The 19,123-nt window shown below is 55.3% G+C and overlaps 1 protein-coding gene across 5 annotated transcripts in view; it reads left to right on the forward strand.

Moving 5' to 3' along the window:
• DPP6 (dipeptidyl peptidase like 6) overlaps nucleotides 1-19,123 on the forward strand; it is an 839,060-nt gene that overhangs the window by 740,525 nt on the left and 79,412 nt on the right. For all 5 annotated transcript variants that reach the window (XM_036899605.2, XM_036899607.2, XM_036899604.2 and 2 more), the window contains exons 9-10: nucleotides 5,534-5,688; nucleotides 7,942-8,039. In XM_036899605.2, the coding sequence (XP_036755500.2) occupies nucleotides 5,534-5,688; nucleotides 7,942-8,039 (253 nt within the window). The remainder of the gene's footprint in view (nucleotides 1-5,533; nucleotides 5,689-7,941; nucleotides 8,040-19,123) is intronic.

The raw sequence follows: 19,123 nt of genomic DNA on the forward strand, positions 1-19,123 counted from the left end.
CTCACATGCCCCACCCTAACTTACGGGAGGCTGGGAAGTGTCTTTATTCTGGAGGGCCACATGCCCAGCTATGAGCCATTAGTTCTCCCCGCTAGAAGAGGAAGGGAGTGTGGTGTTGGGGAGCAGTTAGATTCCACCTCCCGCACGAGCCTTCCTTACCTTCCTCCAAAAAGAAAGGCCCTCTGCGTCTCTGGCCCTACGGCCCTTTGCAGTTTCTGCACCATCACTTACATTAGGATCCTTCATGGCGGTCGTTGTTTCCTTTACTGTTAGCTTTAAACCTCATCTGCACCCCACCGCAGGGTTCAGCGTGTATTGGGTGCTCAGTCCTTGCGCAGTGAACTTAATTTCTCTCTATCCAGGTCCTCAGGGGCCATTCCACCCCCAGGGCTGTTGGGAGTGCCCAAGGAGGGCGAAGATGAGTGAAAAGCTTGCCCGGCTGAGGGCTGTGGAGTAAAAGATGGTACCAGCTCCGCTCTGTGGAGTGGCATCCGGGCGTGGGAGGGGCCTCAGAGGTCTTCCTATTGGGCCTTGGGCAGACACGGTGAGATGCACGCCGGGGCCTCTGTGACACTGACCAGGAGAGGAACCCGGGCCCGAGGATGGGGAGGGCAGAGGAGCAGGTGTGCTGATGCGTGCACACTGGGCCCCGAGCCTGGCGCCCGCCCGTGGCAGCCGCTGAGGGGCTCTCCTCTCTGCAGGCTGTGCGGAGAGCCTCGTGGTGGGCTTGGGCTCGCCATGCGGGTGGCCAAGTCTGGGAGGAACGGTCTCCTAACAGGAGGGCTGTGCAGATTAAACGGGCTGCTGCAGGTAAAGCCCTTAGAACAGATTCTGGCGCACAGGAAACACTGCATGGCATGGGCACTTGTTAAACCCGCGAAAAAGTCCTTAACTCCAACTGGGTTCAGGAAGGGTCCCAGTCATGGGGCCCCGCTTGGGTGGAAGGAGGCAGGGCAGCTCGACCGTCCCGTTGGACGTTGGAAAGGTCAAAGCCGGGGGGCCTGCGGGGCTCAGCCCGGGACGTGTGCAAGTGCCCGTGCCTGGTAGGGGGCAGGTGCGGCGCTGGGTCCCGCCCCCTGCGGTCAGGGCTGCGTCCCCGTGCAGCACCCCTCCTGCTCAGCTCTGGCTCAGGATGGCACCGCCCAAGTTTCAGGGCAGAATTCGGCTGGCTCCGAGCCCTTAACCCTGGGGTCTGTATCCTACCAATGTGGAGCCAGCCCAGCAACCGTGTCCCCGTCCCCTGTACCAGCATCCTAAGGCCGCCGGAGCAACGCGCCGCAAGCCGGTGGCTGTCACCAACAGGAATGTGTTGCCTCCATGCTTCGGACTAGAAGGTGTCCCGCGGCCAGCCTCCCTCGGGGTCCCTGGGCGGGGCTCCTCCTCGTCCCTTCCAGCCCCTGCTCACTGACAGTCCCTGAAGCTCTGCTTGTAGGCGCTTCACTCCAGTCTCTGCCTTGCCATGGACGTGTCCCCGGCCTGTGTCTGTGTCTCCTTTCCTCTCAGGTCGCAGGCCAATGGATTAGGGCCCTACTCCAGCATGACATCATCCTAGTGTGCTTCTTAATTACATCTGCAGCGGCTGTTGCCCAGTGAGGTCACATTCCCAAGGCCAGGGGTTCGGCCTGCCACACGTCTTTGAGGGCAATGTAGTTAGCTCACCAGACCTTCAGCAGGTCTCTCTGCTCAGGAGGGCACGCGCTCCCTCCAGATAATTTTGAAGTATATTTCCTGTATACACACCGTGCAACACAATTCCAAAGCACAAGCAGATTTAATCAGACGTGGTGGATTTGCCAAGTCAGCCACTCCTAACTGGAATGAATGCATTTCAAAGTCACCCATAGAGCTTTTGCAGAAAAGGGCCTGTACCCTGTACCTGCCCCAACACATACGAGTTGTTCCGTCTGGAGGCAGCCCGGCATCTGTACCAAAAGCACACACCATCCTCACAACACCAAGCAGCTGTTGGGGAGCAACATCGGTGCCCCTCTTACTCTACATCTGCCAAACTGTCTGGAACTCGAAAATTCCTCCTCTTTGCTGGATTGGCTTTTTGTCATCTGGGCTCAGAGAGAACTTGTCGTCCCAGATGTGCCCTCGCCATTGTCGGCCATGAGTGAATTATGCTGAAATAGTGGAGCTGGCCTCTTGGAGACTTTCTGACAAGAAATGAGGAGAATCAGCTCAGATCCTGCTGGACATGGACATGACCTTATGCCTCTTGAAGGGAGAGGCAGTCATGGTGAATGAATGTCCCCAGATGTATCTTGTTTGATTCCAGAATGGTCCCTGGACAGGAGGGCAGGGTGAAGGGGGGCTGAGCCTGCCTCGTGGGTTGCTGGTACTTGCTCGGAGGGGCAGGGCCCTCACTCTGTTCCAAAGCAAGCGTTCGCGCAATGAATTTAGTTGACAAAATAGGTATTTTTCTCTGCAAAACTCTATTCCTAAACCACCTTTGATTCACGGCATGTTAGCCAACTGCCTCATTAAGCTGGAGATCCTGCAAAAGAGGGACATTTGTAATTAACAAAAAGTGTCAAAATTTCACCTGCCTGGTCCTTCTCCCCTTCGTTTCTTTTACTTAATTATCTCTTTAATGAGCAACCAACACACAGAAAAGGGAAAGCACTGAAGAACAACGTGTTAAAGGGCACTTGGGGGAAGTAAACTGAAGCCACCCTAGTTTGGGTGGCCCAGACTTCAGTACAGTCGATTTCCTTTCCATTTGCTATTGTCTCGTGGTGGGACGGAGCTGGAAGAGACTAACATTTGCCAACACACACACCAGCTGTTTGCTGCCCCTGAGCCAGAGGTATCTGAGTGCCCTTCCCACCAGCACGTGCCGCAGTCAGCAGTGATCCTCACGGTTTGCCGAACAGTGCATTGCGCTCACTGGAAGAACATTGGTGTTTGCTGATGGAATCGACCGAAGTAGATTATCTTCAGCCCGGTGTCAGGCCCAGCCTCATGCCATACTTTCTGGTCCCTCCAGGTGTGACCCCCCACGCCCCCACCCCGTGCTGGGCGGTCTGGAGCAGTAGTTGTTTCCCTGAGGTCTGAGAGCAAGTCCAGAAATGGGCTCTACCCAGAGATGGGTGGAAATGAGAAGCTAGCCACACCCTCTGCACCAGGTCACCCCCACTGGGCATTTGGGGTTCCCGTGGAAGGAAGCCCTGCCACTTCACACAAGGGTGTTGATTCGCCGTCCCTTCCAGGAGATCACCTGGGTTCAATGGGAAGGGACAGAGGAGTTGTCCCTGCAGTGGTTGTGTCCTTGGCTCTCGTGGAGGCTGCTTCACTTAGAAAGCCTTTGCTGCAGCAGCCATTTTTCTATTGGGATTTTCCCGAGTTCACCTTGAATTGAAGTCTGCAGAAGCCACTGCCAGCCTCCTCACCGCTGATTTCAGCTAGACTCTCCCTCCTTCCCCTCTGGCCCTTGAATTCCGCACACTCACTGCCACCCACTGGGCCCCAGTGGGCTGCCTCCCTCCCAGCCCTGCAGCACAGAAGTGATTGAGCAGAATCACCCGCAAATTGCCTTGCAAATGGTGCCTATTTTTTCCATCAGGCCATCTGCTGGGGTCTATTACTCACCATCCCGGCGCCAGCTGCCCGACCAGGTCAGGTGCTTCTGTGTAAAGTCATTTCTGAATCACCTTATTCCAAACTCGCACCTGAAAGTTATTTTGCTAGCCACCGAAGACTCTGGAAAATTACAGGCCCTGGAGAGTTGGCCTTTTTCCCTTTTGTTTTAATAACCTCAGAAGACCTGTGAGGATTTATCAGCCCTGGAAAAGCTTCCAAATTGTTTCCTGGGATGCCATGAGATCACAGAACTCTGGGGTGGGGGGATGTGAGAGGCAAGCATGGTTCCCACTCGGATGACAGATGGGGACCTGCAGTACAGTGGAACGGGGGCCAGAACCCAGGACTCCAGGGCCCTTTCATCCATGTTCTGTTGAGCAGTGTGCTCCAGACCCACGCATCCAGGTGACAGGAAGTCGGGTGCACAGGGGGCTCCGTGCTGGATGAGACGCTACTGTCTGGTGACAGATTCGAGCAGCAAACCTGGGCCATGCTGGGCAGGGAGTCTCTGCAGTCCACTGGCAGGCCTGGAGGAGGCACCGGAAGGACCAGGAAAAATCAGCTTGGAGAACGACACTTCCTACGGTGTCCAACACAGACCTGGGGCTTCCTCCCAGGAACACGAGGCCAGTGATGCCAGGGACGGAGGGACAAGCTGCCCCTTGCCAGCCTCCAGCACCCACTCCTGAGCGAGGCTGTGCAGCGCCCATGGCTGGTCCCCCAGCTCAGCTGTGGAACGTCTTTGTAGCTACGGGCTCTCACCTCCCCACGGCCCCCACGATTCCCACCCGGCTGGCGCAGCGTCCAGCTCGCCTCTTCCCCACTCCGTCCAGCCCTCCTGCGGCCAGTCATCCTGTGGCTTCACCCCAGTTTGCACTGTTCTCTGTTGCGTCATAAGCACCATCCTGTTTTCTTGGCATGATCTCGGGCTCCTCGGTCGTCCTTCTGTCACTTGCAGGCACGCGAAGTTGCTCTAGGATGTGATGTGAGCCCAATAATGACGGTATTTATTGGATGCACGTATTTGTGGGATGTGTATTTGTGAGTACAGAATTACATTGATCATTATTTAAAAAAACAAATCTAGAGGGAATTGTTTTACCTACGCAGAGATCACATACAAGAAAGAATGCTTGACCTGAGAGCCGGTCTGACCAAGACAGAATCTCTGACTTCTTGGGAATCTCTTCCGCTGGCTCGCTGAAAAATGAGTAGATCCCGTAAAATGCATCCACAGTTAAAACTCCATCAGCCAAGAAACTTGGGGATGAGAAGAAGTAATGGGTGTTTCTGGGGGAAACCTCAGAACCACCGTGTCACTTCAGTCCTGTTGGACATGCGGCCGCTTTATCTACTATGGAGAGAGATGGCATCCTTCCTCTGCGGGTGAGGAGCGCGCCAGCCTCCAAACACATTCTCCCTTGGCACGGCCATGCACAGCTGAGTCTGTGTGTAGCATGAAACCTGAGGTGTCTCCTGCAGGTGGATCTGGGATTTTCTGGGAGTCAACCTCCAAATTGTCTTACCTTCTCATATGGTTGTGCCTGGATGCGCCCTGCTTCACTGTGAATTGATCTCCCCCAGTTCTGCGTCTCAGATCATCTTAAAATAACCCACCAGAATGCAAGGATAATTCAATCCTAAACATGCTTTTGGGCTCCTAGTGCTTAAATGTGTGCAAAAGGAAACGGCAGCATCTGTTCACTTGGGCTCTGACTTGCAGGCTTCATGGTGCCTGGGCCTGGGGGTGCACACGGACACCCCTGCAGCCCCTGTGGAGTGAAGGGGTGCCTGGGGCTCGGTGAAGAGCTCCCAAGGGCTGAGGGAGCTAGGTGTCCCCAGAGGGACTCATGATGTCCAGGCCAGCTCTCAGCTGGGCCAGGGCGGCCTGGTTTTCACCTCTTTTGTCGCCTACTCACATTTCTCTATTTTGTCTCTTTTCCCCTAGAGGAGATTTTGAAGACGCACATCGCCCACTGGTGGTCTCCAGATGGCACGAGGCTCGCCTATGCCACCATCAATGACTCCCGCGTGCCCGTCATGGAGCTCCCAACCTACACGGGCTCCGTCTACCCCACAGGGAAGCTCTACCACTACCCCAAGGTAGGCGGAAAACGGCAGAACACATGCTTTGTGTTACTCACCATTTCCCCAGCCCAGCCGGCTCCAAATGCAGCACCGCTGTGTAGTCAGATGTGTTGTGAGCAGTGCAGTAAACAGGCAAAATTCATCATTTCCCATTACGTTGCATTAAATTCCCGTCTTTGTTGAGTTGAATTTGTTGGCAGGTTTACTTTGTTTTGAATACCTGAACTACCATCAATCATTTGTCAAAAGCTTTATCAGAATCAAAATAAGCCCATTACCTCCACTTGCGATTCCCAGTGAGGAAAACTCACACTGCCCGCTTTTGGGGCCCCCTCTGCATACTCGTTTTTTAGAATCTGGCTTCTGGGAGGTCAGAGGAACTTCTGTGCCCCCTCTCCCCTGGGTCTGGGCTGGGCTCTTTGGGGCTTGGTCACGTTCTGATGCGGAATGTCTCTGATTGCTTCCCAGACCAAGTGGTCAGCACAAAGCCAGAGAACACCAGGGGCACAGTGGGAGGGGGATGCATACCCAGGCCTCACTCTGGTGCCAGATCACAGCGCCCGGTGTGGAGGGAGGCCCAGCCCCAAGACCTCCGCAGCCCACCCGACAGGAGAGAGGCTGGTGTCCTGGGGCCACAGCTCTGTAGGACACGCGGGCCACCTGCTGGCCCCACTAGATGGCTCCATGGCCCAGCGCAAGTGTCCCTTCCCTCCTGGGGCTGCTCTGAAGGACCCCCAACACCTCCACCAAGGAGCCCTGGGCCACGGCCTCCAGGCCATCCGAGGGCTCTGGGAGCTGGGCCCCACACCATGTACCAGAAATACAAGACATGCTGGCCTGCAGTTTGCAGCAAGTGGGGTGATAAGGTTTGGGTGAGGCTCCCAGGTTCCAGAGGGAAGGACCCCTGGTGGGTCGGCTCAGGCTCTGTGACCACCCTACAGACACTCATCCCACCACCCTGGAGGCTAGAAGCCTGAGGCCCTGTGCCTGTGGGGATGGTTCTGGTGAGGTGGCTCTTCCCAGCTCACAGACGGCCGGCCGCCTTCTGCTCGTCTCCCAGAGCAGAGAGCCGTTCTGGTGCCGCTGCCTCCCGTAAGGACACTAATCCCGTCCTGGGGCCCCACCCTCAGCCCCTCACCTAACCCGGATCCCCCCAAAAGGCCCCACATCCAGGTGCTGCCACACGAGGGTGTCAGGGCTTCAGCACGTGAGCTGGGGACACCTGGTGACAAGAGGCCCATCCCCCAGCCCTTGGCAGCCGTGGCCAGTAACCCGGGGTCCAGACGGAGGGGATGGCTCCTCCCAGGGCACCAGCTCCGGGTCCACCCTCTTGCATTCTGAGAGCCCCTAGACATCAACAGGGACGGGACGGGCCTCTGCCGGGGTCCCTCCACTCGATTCTCAGCCACCTGCGGTGGCCAGCTGCCTGCATGGACGGCCTGCGTGGAGCAGGAACCCAGCTATGAGGCCTCCTGGTGACGCGGCCCCTGTCCCTCTACATCCCCACCACATGCACGCCTCACACACCACACCTCACACCTCACACTCACCACACCACACCTCACACTCACATGGCACAGCCAGGACTGGCTAGCTCTCCTCTAACCACCACAGAAGTGTGGTTTCCCTGGGGAAGTTCCCCAATCTGAGAGTGATGACCCGAAATCCAGATGTGGGGCCCCTTGATCTTCACAGTGAACTCTGGGGCAGGTGCTCTGAGACTGGGAAGATGGAACCCCAGATGGCCCAGATTTGGAGTTCATGTTTTGATAGAAAGTCAACCTATTCCAGCAACAGAAGAGAGACACTCTTTGCCCCTAACACCCTCCCCCAAATCAGCGGCAGGGGTGGGTGATCACCTAGCCCTTGCCTGTTGTGGGGCTGATCTCCCCTTGCGGGGACAGAGGAAGTGGGGCATCAGTCAGACCCCCAGTCCTGCTGCAGGGGAAATGCCATATCTGTCCCCACCTGCTGACTGGTCCCTGGGAGAGGGGGCAGAGGCTGCCCCTCCTGCCACAAGGTCCGTTCCTGCTCCCCACTGCCCACCAGACTCCTTATGGGCTCCATGTTCCCCTGCTGGGCCATCGAGCAGGGCTCGGGGGTCAAGAGAGGGTGCAGACTCCTGGAAAGGAGCTGGTCGGCCACCTCTGGCCTCTCACCACCTGCCACCCTAGTCTGGGCTCTAGAGTCCCTGAAGTCCCCCAGGCACCAGCCGCAGTGCCGGGGCGGGAGGCGCACTGCTCACATCTCTGCCCCATCTCTCCCCAGGCTGGATGTGAGAACCCCAGCATTTCCCTGCACGTCATTGGCTTGAACGGCCCCACCCACGATCTGGAGATGACGCCTCCGGATGACCCGCGCATGAGGTTCACCTCCTTCTCTGCATGTTTAAAAAGGGGAGGGGGGTTCACGAGCACGGTATCCTCACGCTCAGATTTACCTCGCGGCCAACTTAGGCACCCGAGGCAGAGGTGCGCTCCCTGAGGGCCTCCCTGGGGCGCCGTCGTTCTGCGAGAGGAGCCGCGGCTGCCAGTTCTGGCTCAGGACCAGCAGTGTCCTCCCAGGAGGCTGGCTCCTCCGGGGCCCAGGCCGGGCCACCCACCCCTCTCCAGCAGGGGACCCTGCCTGGCCCAAGGTAGACATGCAGCACCCATATCGTTTCCAGGAAAATCCGCATAGTCAGCTTTCTGGAGGTGGTGCCCATTTTCAGAGCGTTATTTTAGAGCGTTGTGACATTACTGTACTTCACCAGCCCCAGGAAGGGACGGCCAATCCTGCCCCAATCAGCCAGCTGTCCTGGTGGGTAAGGTGACGGGGCACAGTTGGGGGAACACGCTGGCACAGGTAACCTCCCTGTTACTATTAATGTCTGGTTTGGGGAGGTTTTTTTTTAATCAAAACAACAGAGTTGGGTTTAGCTAAGTGAAGTGGTCTGAGTATCAGTTTCATTTTGTCCCAAAGCTCAAGTGGCTTGCAGACTGATCATCCTTCCAGAGCCCCCTTAGACCGTCGTCAAACTGCTTTCTGCTGAGAATATTGAGGAGAGACTAAAAAAGGGGCAGCATGTGGGCCGGCCCTGGGATCCACTCATTCACAGGTGTCCCTAGATGGGTAAAGGGGCCCAGGTGAGCCAGGATTCATTCTGAGACGCAGCAGACACCCAACCCAAATTTTGCCGTAAGTAGCCCAGGTCTTTACTGTTCCCTTACAGAACTGTGCATTACTAGTAGCTTCTAGCAGCTTCCGGAAGGACAGGAGCCATGGCCTCGGCCTCTCCACGGACCCAGCTCACAGATGCTTGGGCTGTGAAGTGTCTTCTCCTGGTGGCTCCCGTGGGGAGGCCCATCTACCCACACCCCAGAAGCCTGGGGCCTCTGCACAATTTCACTGAGGCCCTATCGGCTCTTCCTTCTTCAATGAAGTATAAATACTGTACAGTCCTCAGGCGGCCAGGCCCAGAATTCCAGGGCCTCTGCCACCTCTGCCCCTGCCCAGGGTTGGTCTCGTCTGTCATGCCGGAGGGTCACAGTCTCCCCAGAGGTTGATGAACCCGGCTCCCCTTGGAGACTGGGCCCTTTTTGTGTGCTGCTCAAAGGAGTTGAATTAACGTGGTTGCTGATATTTTTGCTGGGATGGAAGAAAAGTTGAGGCTAGTGTAGAGTTTTGTCTTCTCTCTAAAAGACCCATATATTCCATTGTTTTCCTTCCAGCCCCCTCCCTGCCAGGCCTCCTGGGACCCAGTCCAGCAAACTCCCTGAATTGATATGGAAAGTCACCTGGAAAATTTAAGCCATCTGTTTGAGTTAATTGAAAATCTCGTTTGCTCAATTTGGTGATGCTGTTTCCGCAGGCTTGATTAGCTTCAAGGACGATGAGAAATTAGCCTCCGTCAGGGTTTGAAGTCTGGATACTGGTGTCAGGTTTTCTGCCGGCCCCGATTTCCTAGGATAAAAGCAGTAGTGCCTTCCATATGCAGTATAAATCCGTCGCCCATGAATGTCGTGCTCTCTCACACTCCTTCTCTGTCACCCACCCTTGAGATTTTTTAAAAGTGAGCCGAGATGTAGCAGAAATTGTAGACAACATGTGAATGGCTGTTACTGGGTGTTTAGTGTGTGCCAGCCAGTAGACCGGGCGCTGGGAATTTAGTGGGAACCAGACGTGGTGCTCACGACATGGAGGGGCCTGTGGACTTCGAACCAACTGTTACAAGCTAGTGAATAATTGCAGGCGTGAGAAGGGCTGTGAAGATGTGGGGGGGCACGGAAAGTAGGCCAGCCTCGGCTGCAGGTGGTAGACGCGGTTCAGGACAGGTTGTCTCAACCTGGCGCTATGATGTTTTGGGCCCGGGAACCCTTTACTGTAGGGCCGTCCTGGCTATTATTGCATGGTTAGCAGCATCTCTGGCTTAGCTGTTGGGTGCCGGGGGTCCCCCACCCCGAGCTGTGACAGCCAATCTCTGCTCATTGCGAGAGGTGCCCAGATTGAGACCCACTCGTTCAGAGTAAGGTTCTCAAGTCAACTGCCTGGTTCAAATCCTATCCTGTGGTCTTGGGTAAGTTAGGCCACCACTCCTGCCTCTGTTTCCTCATCTGTGAAGTGGAGATAAAAGTTAGTAATAAAAGTGATCAGTCTCATGCGTGGTTGTGAAAATTAGACGTTCTGCACATAGCCTGGGGCTGGCTCACTTGGTCACCCCGTCTCCTGACTGCACTTGGCTGCACATGCTGAGGACTCTCAGCTTCGGAGCTCAGCCCCCACCTGTGCTCAGAGCTTCTGGTTCACATACCTGACTGCCTACCCAACATCTCCACGTCACCTGGGCAATTGTGGTTTTCCAGGCAAATTCATGAACATGTGTCAAAGGTTTTATTTAACCCATTAATACGGGACCCAATGAAGTGGTATTGAGAAGCTAGGTGTACGTGGACAGTTTAACAAAGAAACACAAGAATAAGTGCCAGGTTACAGGTCCAGCAAGGCCTTAAACGGTGACCTTGGGGGCACCTGACCCATGAGCCTTGCTGGGAAGAAGACCCGGAGATCCCTTTGCCTCTTCACAGACATCTTTCCCAACAGTCTCTAAACAGCAACCCAACTGAACCCAGTCCCCGTCTCCTAAAACCTGTTTCCCGGCAGCCCTACATCTCAGTCCAGGGCAGCCCCATCTCCTCCTGGCCTGCGGGATCCTCCCCTGGCGTGCCCAGCATCTGCGTGTGCACACACACACCCCCCCTTGGCCTGACTGCCAGCACACTCCCCTCCACTACCGGTATCCCCGCTCTCCCTGCCCTCCCCGCCCTCCCCCTGCACAAGCCTGTCAACTGTGTCAGACCAGGGCGCCCTCTGCTCTCAGGGTAAGAGACTTCCCACCACGGCCTAAAATCCCCAAGTAGCCTGCTAGTGCCACTCCAAACCTCTACCCCACCTCTCCCACCCCGCAAACATGCCGGGATCACCCCCTTCTTAGGGCCTTTGCTGGGCACACCCTCTGCCTGGAAAGTCCCTCCCACCTGACCGGGCTCAGCCCCGCCCACCCTCCAGGTCCCGACCAGACCTGGGACATCCCTGCACACCCTGTGCAGCCCCGCACCCCCTGCCTTTCTTTCCGAGTTCTGGCTCCTTCGGAGGCCCCGTCCCACCAGGACAGTCTGCACTCTGCCTGACTGTCCCTTCCCCACCCACCGCCCGGGAGGTCAAGTCCATGAGGCCAGGCTGAGGGCCTGTTTTGTGTGGACCTGATCTCTCTGGAGCAGGCCTGGCACATGGGAAGAGCTCAGTAAACCTTCGTTGAATGGGTGGGTCAGATTTACCCTTGAAATCTTTGGCCCAGATTTTCCATAGGATTCTAGAGAATTGAGATTTCTTCGGCTGTCCTGGGACATGTCGAAGAACCAGAATTTAAAATTTTAGCCACTGATGGCACCTGCCATCTCCAATGAAGGACGCTGCAGGGGAGGCAAAAGTTCCCGGGCCCAGCCTTACAGAGAAGCAGGGGGGCACGGGCTGGGCTTCCTGGATGAGGTGCTGTGGCTCTGAGTGTCATCGGTAGTGTGTGGGATGCTGGACTGTGAAACTCTGACCCCGGCACCATGACAAGTGGCTTTCTTCCTTGCGCACTGGGCTTCCAGATTTGCTGGCTTGCTTTCCCTCTCGTTGGTCCCTCTGCCGCCCCTCCAGGGCAAGGCCCACGGGCAACACTGCTGAGCAGTTTCGCTCAGCCCCCAGCAGACTGTGCACCCTGCACACCACCGTGATGGAGGCCCCACCATCTCCTCGTTCTGCAGCCGTGGTCTGAGGACCACAGAGGTTAAGGAATATGTCTGAATCCACACAGGGCATAACCAGTACCGGCACTGGGGCTCAAACCAGTTGGGCTGGTTCCAGGTCGGTCTTACCCCCAACTCCCTGCACTGCCTCCAGGTGCAGAGAGTTCTGGAAGTCCAGGGGTCGCTCTCAGCCGGAGGCCAGGAGCCATGAAGAGGAAGAAATAAACATTCCATCTATCACTGATGAACCTTTAGACCAGGAATTTCTAAATCCCTCATTTGTCAAGTGACCTGACTTCCCCTCCAAGGATCCCCCAATATGGGGAAATGATGTTGGGGCTTTCAAATCCTTCCACTTGGCAAACACTAGCCGATCACTGGTCACCGACTTGTGCCATGCAGGGTGTTTGGTGCCGGGATGGCCTCTCCATCTGGCCACTCCCAGCCCAGAGAGCCTCAGCGACTCGTGATCAAGCCCCTAATGATGTGGTAGAAGGCACACCTGGCAAATGCTCAGGATGGCTTCACAGAGCCACCGGCCGGCACAGGATTCCTGGTGCAAGATTTAAGGCCATCTTGGAACACTTTAGGTTAAAGCCAGCTAGGAATGGTGATCCCAGTGACCAGGGTGAAGGAAGGGCAGCCATGCTTTGCTAAGCTGAGAAGAGTGACCCCCAACGTCTCCAGGAAAGGACAAACAACGTTTGCTACCAGCGGAACAGCTCAGTGGGGAGCATTACACACCGCCTGGTGTGGGTCTTACACCCTCCCCCAGAAACCCAGCTGCAGCCATAAAACATGACTGTCTCTGGGGTCCTGGGCTTTTCCAGAGCTCTTGAGCTGGTGGGTGGTTAAGATGTGCAGATACCTGGCTGGATCCCTTTGAAGAACGGTTACGCTGAGCCAATATGAGCCTTTCTTCTCCTCCAAATATCCACTCAGATGCAGTACAGCTGCCAGCCCTGTGGGTCCCTCCCGACTGCCCGGCAGCAGTGGGCTGTAGGGAATTACATCGCCAAGAACACCCGGTGCTGTGTCCTGATGCGCCTGGGCCAAGGAGGGGCTCCCCTGCCCGCCTGGAAGAGGCCCACAGCCTCTCTCTGCTGCTTCGTCTCCCTGTCGTCGGTTCGTTCGTGTTGGTCTCCTGTACCCGGGATGCACATCTGCTCAGGTCCCAGCACCCTGTGCAACTCCATGCACGGCCTCTCCTTTATTTACTTATTTGTTCTTTTTTGACCTTATTCCCTGCTCCCACCTCCCCAAGCCCCCACATCACAGGCACCTGTTTGAAATGGATCTGAGCACCCTGTCTTCCTGTTGTGCTTGTGAAGCACGTACAGTTCGTGTGTGTGCATACCTACTTACACAAATGGCACTGAGATACATAGAGACGGATCAGTTTACATGTGTCTATGTCGATTTGCTTCTTTCTTCCACTCAGCATATGTGAAGACCTAGAATACCCAGTGGGCATGTGCAGCTCCTCCTCCTGCCTGTGCACGAAGGCTCCGGGTTTCTGCAGATGCCCAGGACACTTGCATTCTCACGCCTCCTCTGCTCTGGGCTCCTCCTCGCGTGCAGTGCCCGTGACACACTCCATCCTGGCCAGAGAGGAAACACAGTCTTCTTTCTGCTCAGTTATACAGAATTTGGGCCTGCTGGGAGATTGGTGTATTGAATCCAATACATGCCTTTACTGGGTACTGGGGGAAGACAGGGGTGATCAGAGCAACTGGAACATCACAGAAAAACAGGGTCCTCCTTCCAAATGACTTGAGCCACATTGCCATCAACAGCTATAATGCCATCATCTCTGCCACCCCCATCCCCACCACCTCCATCATCACCATGACCACCCCCAGCACCATGTGACTTGCCCATAGCTGCATTTTTAATCAGGGAAAGAACCAGGCTTGAGCTCAAGACCCCTGACACCTAGCTCACTGCTCCTGTCATTGTTCAAGAGCTGTCTCACCTCCCATGTTTCACGCTGGGCCAGAACTTGCAGGTGGCATGGAACTAAAGGGGAGGATCTAATGGCAGTCGGTGTCCTTCCTGGTTTCCTTCATCAGGGGTGCAGCCCGCGGGTCCCAGAAGCTCCCCAGGTGATTCTGAGGTGTGGTCAAGGCAGAGAAGCCCTTCTCTGTAGCTATAGGCCTCCCCTGGGATGGAAGAACTACCTCATTTTCACAGTAAAGATTCTGCCTCCCCCCACCCTAAACCCACCATTCTACTAACATATTTCCATTCTGGTGTTTGTATCAGTGACTCTGGGAAGATACTTGTTGTATCTGAATTTGACTTCCAGATTTCTCTGAAATTGTTCTGGACATAAATCCCGGATACATAAATGCTCTCTGTGGCCCTCAGGGCTCTGCCTATCCCTATTTCTACCTCAGTGTTGAAATTATGACTTGGGTACCTAAATATTCAAATGAGTTCATCTTAGGGAGCAGTTGAAGGGGGTTGGCTCAACCAGACGGCTTTGCATTTACAGTGTGAGGTCAGGGGTGTGGTCTGTTACCTGCGAGGACAGGAAGCGCTCGTGTGACTGCATGCAGAAGCTCAGCCTGCAGAAAGGACAGATCTTCGTTCAGCTGATGCACTGGAAAAGTTATTGGCGATCACCGGTTTCTATGACCTCATCACTAGAATGTCCAGTGCTTTAGAAGCCTGGAGATCTGAGTCTGAGATGTCTGGATACCGAGGTTGCTGGTGGGGAAACACGTTCTGCCTTGCTGTAGCCGTGTATGAAAGGGCAGCCAGGTTGTCCTGAGAGCACTCCAACTGGGTATGCAAGGAATGACTGGCTGTTTGGTGGGCTTGCGCATAGCAGGAGATACCAGGAAAGTAAAATGTGATTCTGCCTTTCCCGTCCCTATAAATATGACACCTCTGTTGGCCAACAAGCTCTTTCATCCAGCAAAACAGCGTTGACGTTTGAAGATGTCAGCAACACGCTGGACAAGGTTCTTCGAGGCCATGTTACAAGGATGGTTAAGCCTGATGATGGTGGACCCACAGGGATGGGTAGGTCTCCCTGTGGCTGCAGCCAGCAAATCCAGGGCCTGCATCTGATGGCACCTGCAGGGGAATGGGGTTCGGGAGAATTTACCAACCCTCGTGTTTTTACACGTGCCAGGCATGCGCTAGTTAGGAGCAGGCGGGACCCACACCCTCCACTACGGGCCATCAGCCCCTGGCTCCCGTCTTCTTCACGGCTTCCATTTCCTTTGGCCATTGACGGAAGAGCTCTGAAAGTCTGCCTCCTGCTTCCGCCACAGTTTATGGAGGAGGGGGGGCCCCCTGAAGGTGGGTGGCTTGTTCAGAGCCACAGCTGGTTCATCACGGGGCCAGGCCTGGAATCCAGGCTTCCAAGCGCGTCCCTCGGTGTACCGTTCCGTTTGCTTCTGCCCCGTCCACACAGCCACCCCAGCTTCCAGGAGGGCCCTGCCCGCCCGCCCGCCCAGCTGTGTGCACTTGTATTCCCGCCATCGGTGTGAGCACCCTGGGTTCCAGGCACCCTGCTCGGTGTGGCCAAGAGGGCCCCGCGGGTGGCAGACCCGCCCCTCCCCTGGCAGGGCTGAGAGGGCGGTCGGCCAGGCGGGTCCACGGCGCTGCGCTCTTCCCGCCCGAGGCCGGGCTTTGGGAGGAAAGCCTGTCCCCTCGCCCTGCGGTGCGGCTGCGGTCAGGCTGAGGCTGCACTTCCGTGCCATCAGCCGAGTCACAGATGGCCTCCAGGTGAGCCTTCCCTGCTGGCCCTTCTGCCCTTGCCGGACATAGGCCAGAGCGCCACCTGACACTGTTGCACCCGCGCTGGGCTTTGGCGTCTGTGACGAGGGCCCGTAGGATCCTTACACACAGGGAAAGGGGCTGCCCCCAGCTTTCATCTGAGGGCAGAGGCCCACATGCTGCCTGCAGTGCCAGCCACTGGGGTCACAGGAGGTGCTTGGTCGGTGCTTGAGCCATAGTAAGTGGGCAGGTCCGGGGTGGGTGGGTGGATGGCTGATGGGTAAAAAATGGATGGATGGAGGAAGGGCAGATGGGTGGGTGGGTGGAGGGTGGATGGATGGACGGACGGAAGGATGAACAGACTGATGGACAAATGGCTGGGTGCTGAGTGTAGGAAAATGAAAGGCCAGAGAAGGGACCACATGAGATTTGCCTCCACATCTCCTAGTGAACAGGTCCTTTCATGTTCAAAGCATATAAACTCTTGAATAAGGGCTCCACAGTCGCTAAGATGACCGTCCCTCTCATGTCCTTCTCCCTCGTGTTGACAGCTGGCCCTGCAGGGTAGCCATCCCATCCTCAGATGGAAGGGAAAGAGGACAGTCTATTCCTACACTGGAAGTAGAGCTGTGGAAATGCACACCAGATAGTGATTCATCTCATGGGCACATGCTTCTTGGACTTTGCCAAGTGCCATCTACCTGAGATACTTTATGCAGTTATGGGCTGCTGAGGGCTCAGGCGTGGAGCCCTACACTTTATCATCCCAGCATTTAGTATCTGGTGTCATTTCAGTTTGCTCAACGAAGGCTTCTGTTAAAGAATATCTTATTTTTTTAATTTATTCCTTAGTATTTTTTTGCTCTAGCTTGATCCATGGAATAAACATTGCTGCAAAATGCCAGGGTTAATTGCAGGCTCTTTATTTCACTGGATAAGCAGGCTTTTTGTTCCCTTGCCCTTTGTTGCCATGCAACTGTCAGAACCTTTGCCAGGATTTGGAACACCGAGAAGTGACACTGATCCCTGTAAGAGAGATGATGCTCGATTAATATTTTATAGCAAACAAATGGACTAATGAAAAATTCATACGCTGCTCACCAGGAAAAGCCACCATGTTTTGGTTTGGAGGCTTCTTTGGCTGGAGGTTGGGGGAAGGTTGTAACATTTTCCCAGCCCAGCTGTGCTTCTCAACAAATGTGCCCCCACATGCTCCACATGGACCCTGCACCCTACTGTTAGCTCATTCCTCACCCTGCACCAGAATCAGTGGTTTGTTTGTGTGTCTCCCCACAGACTGTGAGCAATCCTATGCACTGGCCCGCCCCACAGCCCACCCCTGGGCCCGAGTCTGCCGGGCACTAAGCGCTGATGGGGAAGCTCCCTGGGCTCGCAGTCTCTCTGCTCAGCCTCTCTTGGCAATCTCACCTCCAGCGGTGTGGCGAGCTCTGATGACGGCCCCTTCCTCGGGGTTGAGTTCCTCCTTATAATGTCCCTCTGTGTGCTCCCACCCACCAGCGCTTCCCCTTCCCGCATTGAGAGGGAGTGTTACTCAGCCCCTAAGAACTGCATGCATTTCTTCTGTAGGGACCCACGCCTTGGTCCTGGTCGCAGCTGGTGAGAGGCATGCCCATAGCCCTTTGCCTCTTGCAGCTCCCACCCTGCTAACTTGGGATTGTAAAGAATTGGTAATACGCGATGATTTGAAACAGGACAGCATGAACAGTAGGTGCTGGAAAAGCTTAAAGGAAGGAGAGGTGATTGCAGCCTTCACAGAGGATGTGGGTCAGGAAGGCAGCCCGATGCACATCCATTGGGTGCAACCTCTGCGGGGCCAAGTTGAGGTTTTCTGCTTTCTTTTGAATTTTTTTGTGACATTCTAAGTCAGTGGGTTTCCATGACAAGTTACGCTCTTCTGTAGCACCAAGGTGGTAAAGGTTTGTCTCCCCAGACATCTGGCTGGCGCAAACCCAGTGTTTGTGAGGAGGGATAAGATGAGGAAGAGAAAACATCTTCCTCCTGCTTGCCCATGGCTCGTCCCACATGGCGAAGCCCAGCTGGGCAGCCTACCGCTCGGTTCCACCTGCCTCCCTCTGTGTGACAGCTGGGGACTTTCAGTGCATCCATTTTTACTAGTGATGTGACTTTCCATCTTCTTTGTGTCTTTATAGGCACATTAGCCCCAGGTGGGCAAAGGCTGCCTTCTTCGCTACCCAGGCACGGCTGTGCAGGAACTCCCAGTTCGTGGCATCTACACTAGCTCTGGCCACGTGCACGTGCTCTGTGGGACAACCAAATGCAGCCTCCCCGTGTCATCAACAGTAATGTGTTGCGGGCACAGCTTTGGCCCTTGGCACTAGCCTTACAGCCAGCGTCTCCCCCTTCTGCCCTGCATATAACCACTAACTAAGGGCCTTGAAATCAGGAGAAATGGAAAATACATTAGGAACTGGAACTTTTCTTCCTACATACAGGTTTCTGCGTAGGGAAGGCCTCACGAAGCAGAGCGATAGTTATTTTTCCTTTCCGTGGCCATCAGGTATGACTACAGGGCCTTCCCAAGCAAGCCCAGTGTCCCGCCCGCAGTGCCCCTTCTGTGCGGAGCTGCACACCCCACACCCAGGCAGCCAGCTCGCCTTTTCGGGCGCCCCATTCTCGGCAGAGCTTTGCCTTTGCAAGTTGACTTGATTTTTTTTTTGAACAACCAAAACATTTGGTGTCAAGCCTGGTCACTGGTGCAGTTCATGGAACCAGGGCATGTTGAGATGCGGGGTCACTCACAAGTCCTGCGACAATGTGAATTCTGAAGGGGCTTGGAGGAAGTTCCCCAAGTGTTTCATGGGCCGCAGCGATCTGGGGCTGCCTGACTATGAAGAGGCACCGATTACGTGCCCAGAGGCATTATGTGACCTTCACAAAGTCCTTGGTGATTCTTATTGTTTCAAGAGTTTTAAAATATATTCCTCACTATTATTTCTAAAATTTCTGAAGTTTTCCATTTGCTTTTTAAATTTATATCACAGGTTCTAAGTAAAATAAGGGATTCGGGCTCCCTGTAAATGAGGGACCTGAGTTTCATAGAAAACGAGCTGTGGCACCAAGCTCAGAGCCCCCAGGGAGCTGTGTCTGCCCCGTCACCCACGGGCCCCACCCAGCCAGGCCCCGCAGAATCTCAGAAAGTGGGTCCGCGTGTAACTGCCCTAATTTGTAGTGAGATCATTTTTTTTTTCCTTTGTACAACATGCCTCATATTACAATTTAGGGAGGCAAAAAAAAAGGAGAGACACGGATTGTCACTCACCCTCGATGGTGTGGGGCTGCCCTTCCCAGACCGGTGTCCTGGATGCCCTCCGGCCCCGCGAGAGGCTGGCCCCTGCACTCCCGCGTTCCTGGCCAAGGACTTCCAACACGAACACTGAACGGTTGCGTAGGCCCCACAGTCTTGTGCC

Source organism: Manis pentadactyla, chromosome 7, assembly GCF_030020395.1.
Source record: "Manis pentadactyla isolate mManPen7 chromosome 7, mManPen7.hap1, whole genome shotgun sequence".
Taxonomy (NCBI): domain Eukaryota; kingdom Metazoa; phylum Chordata; class Mammalia; order Pholidota; family Manidae; genus Manis; species Manis pentadactyla.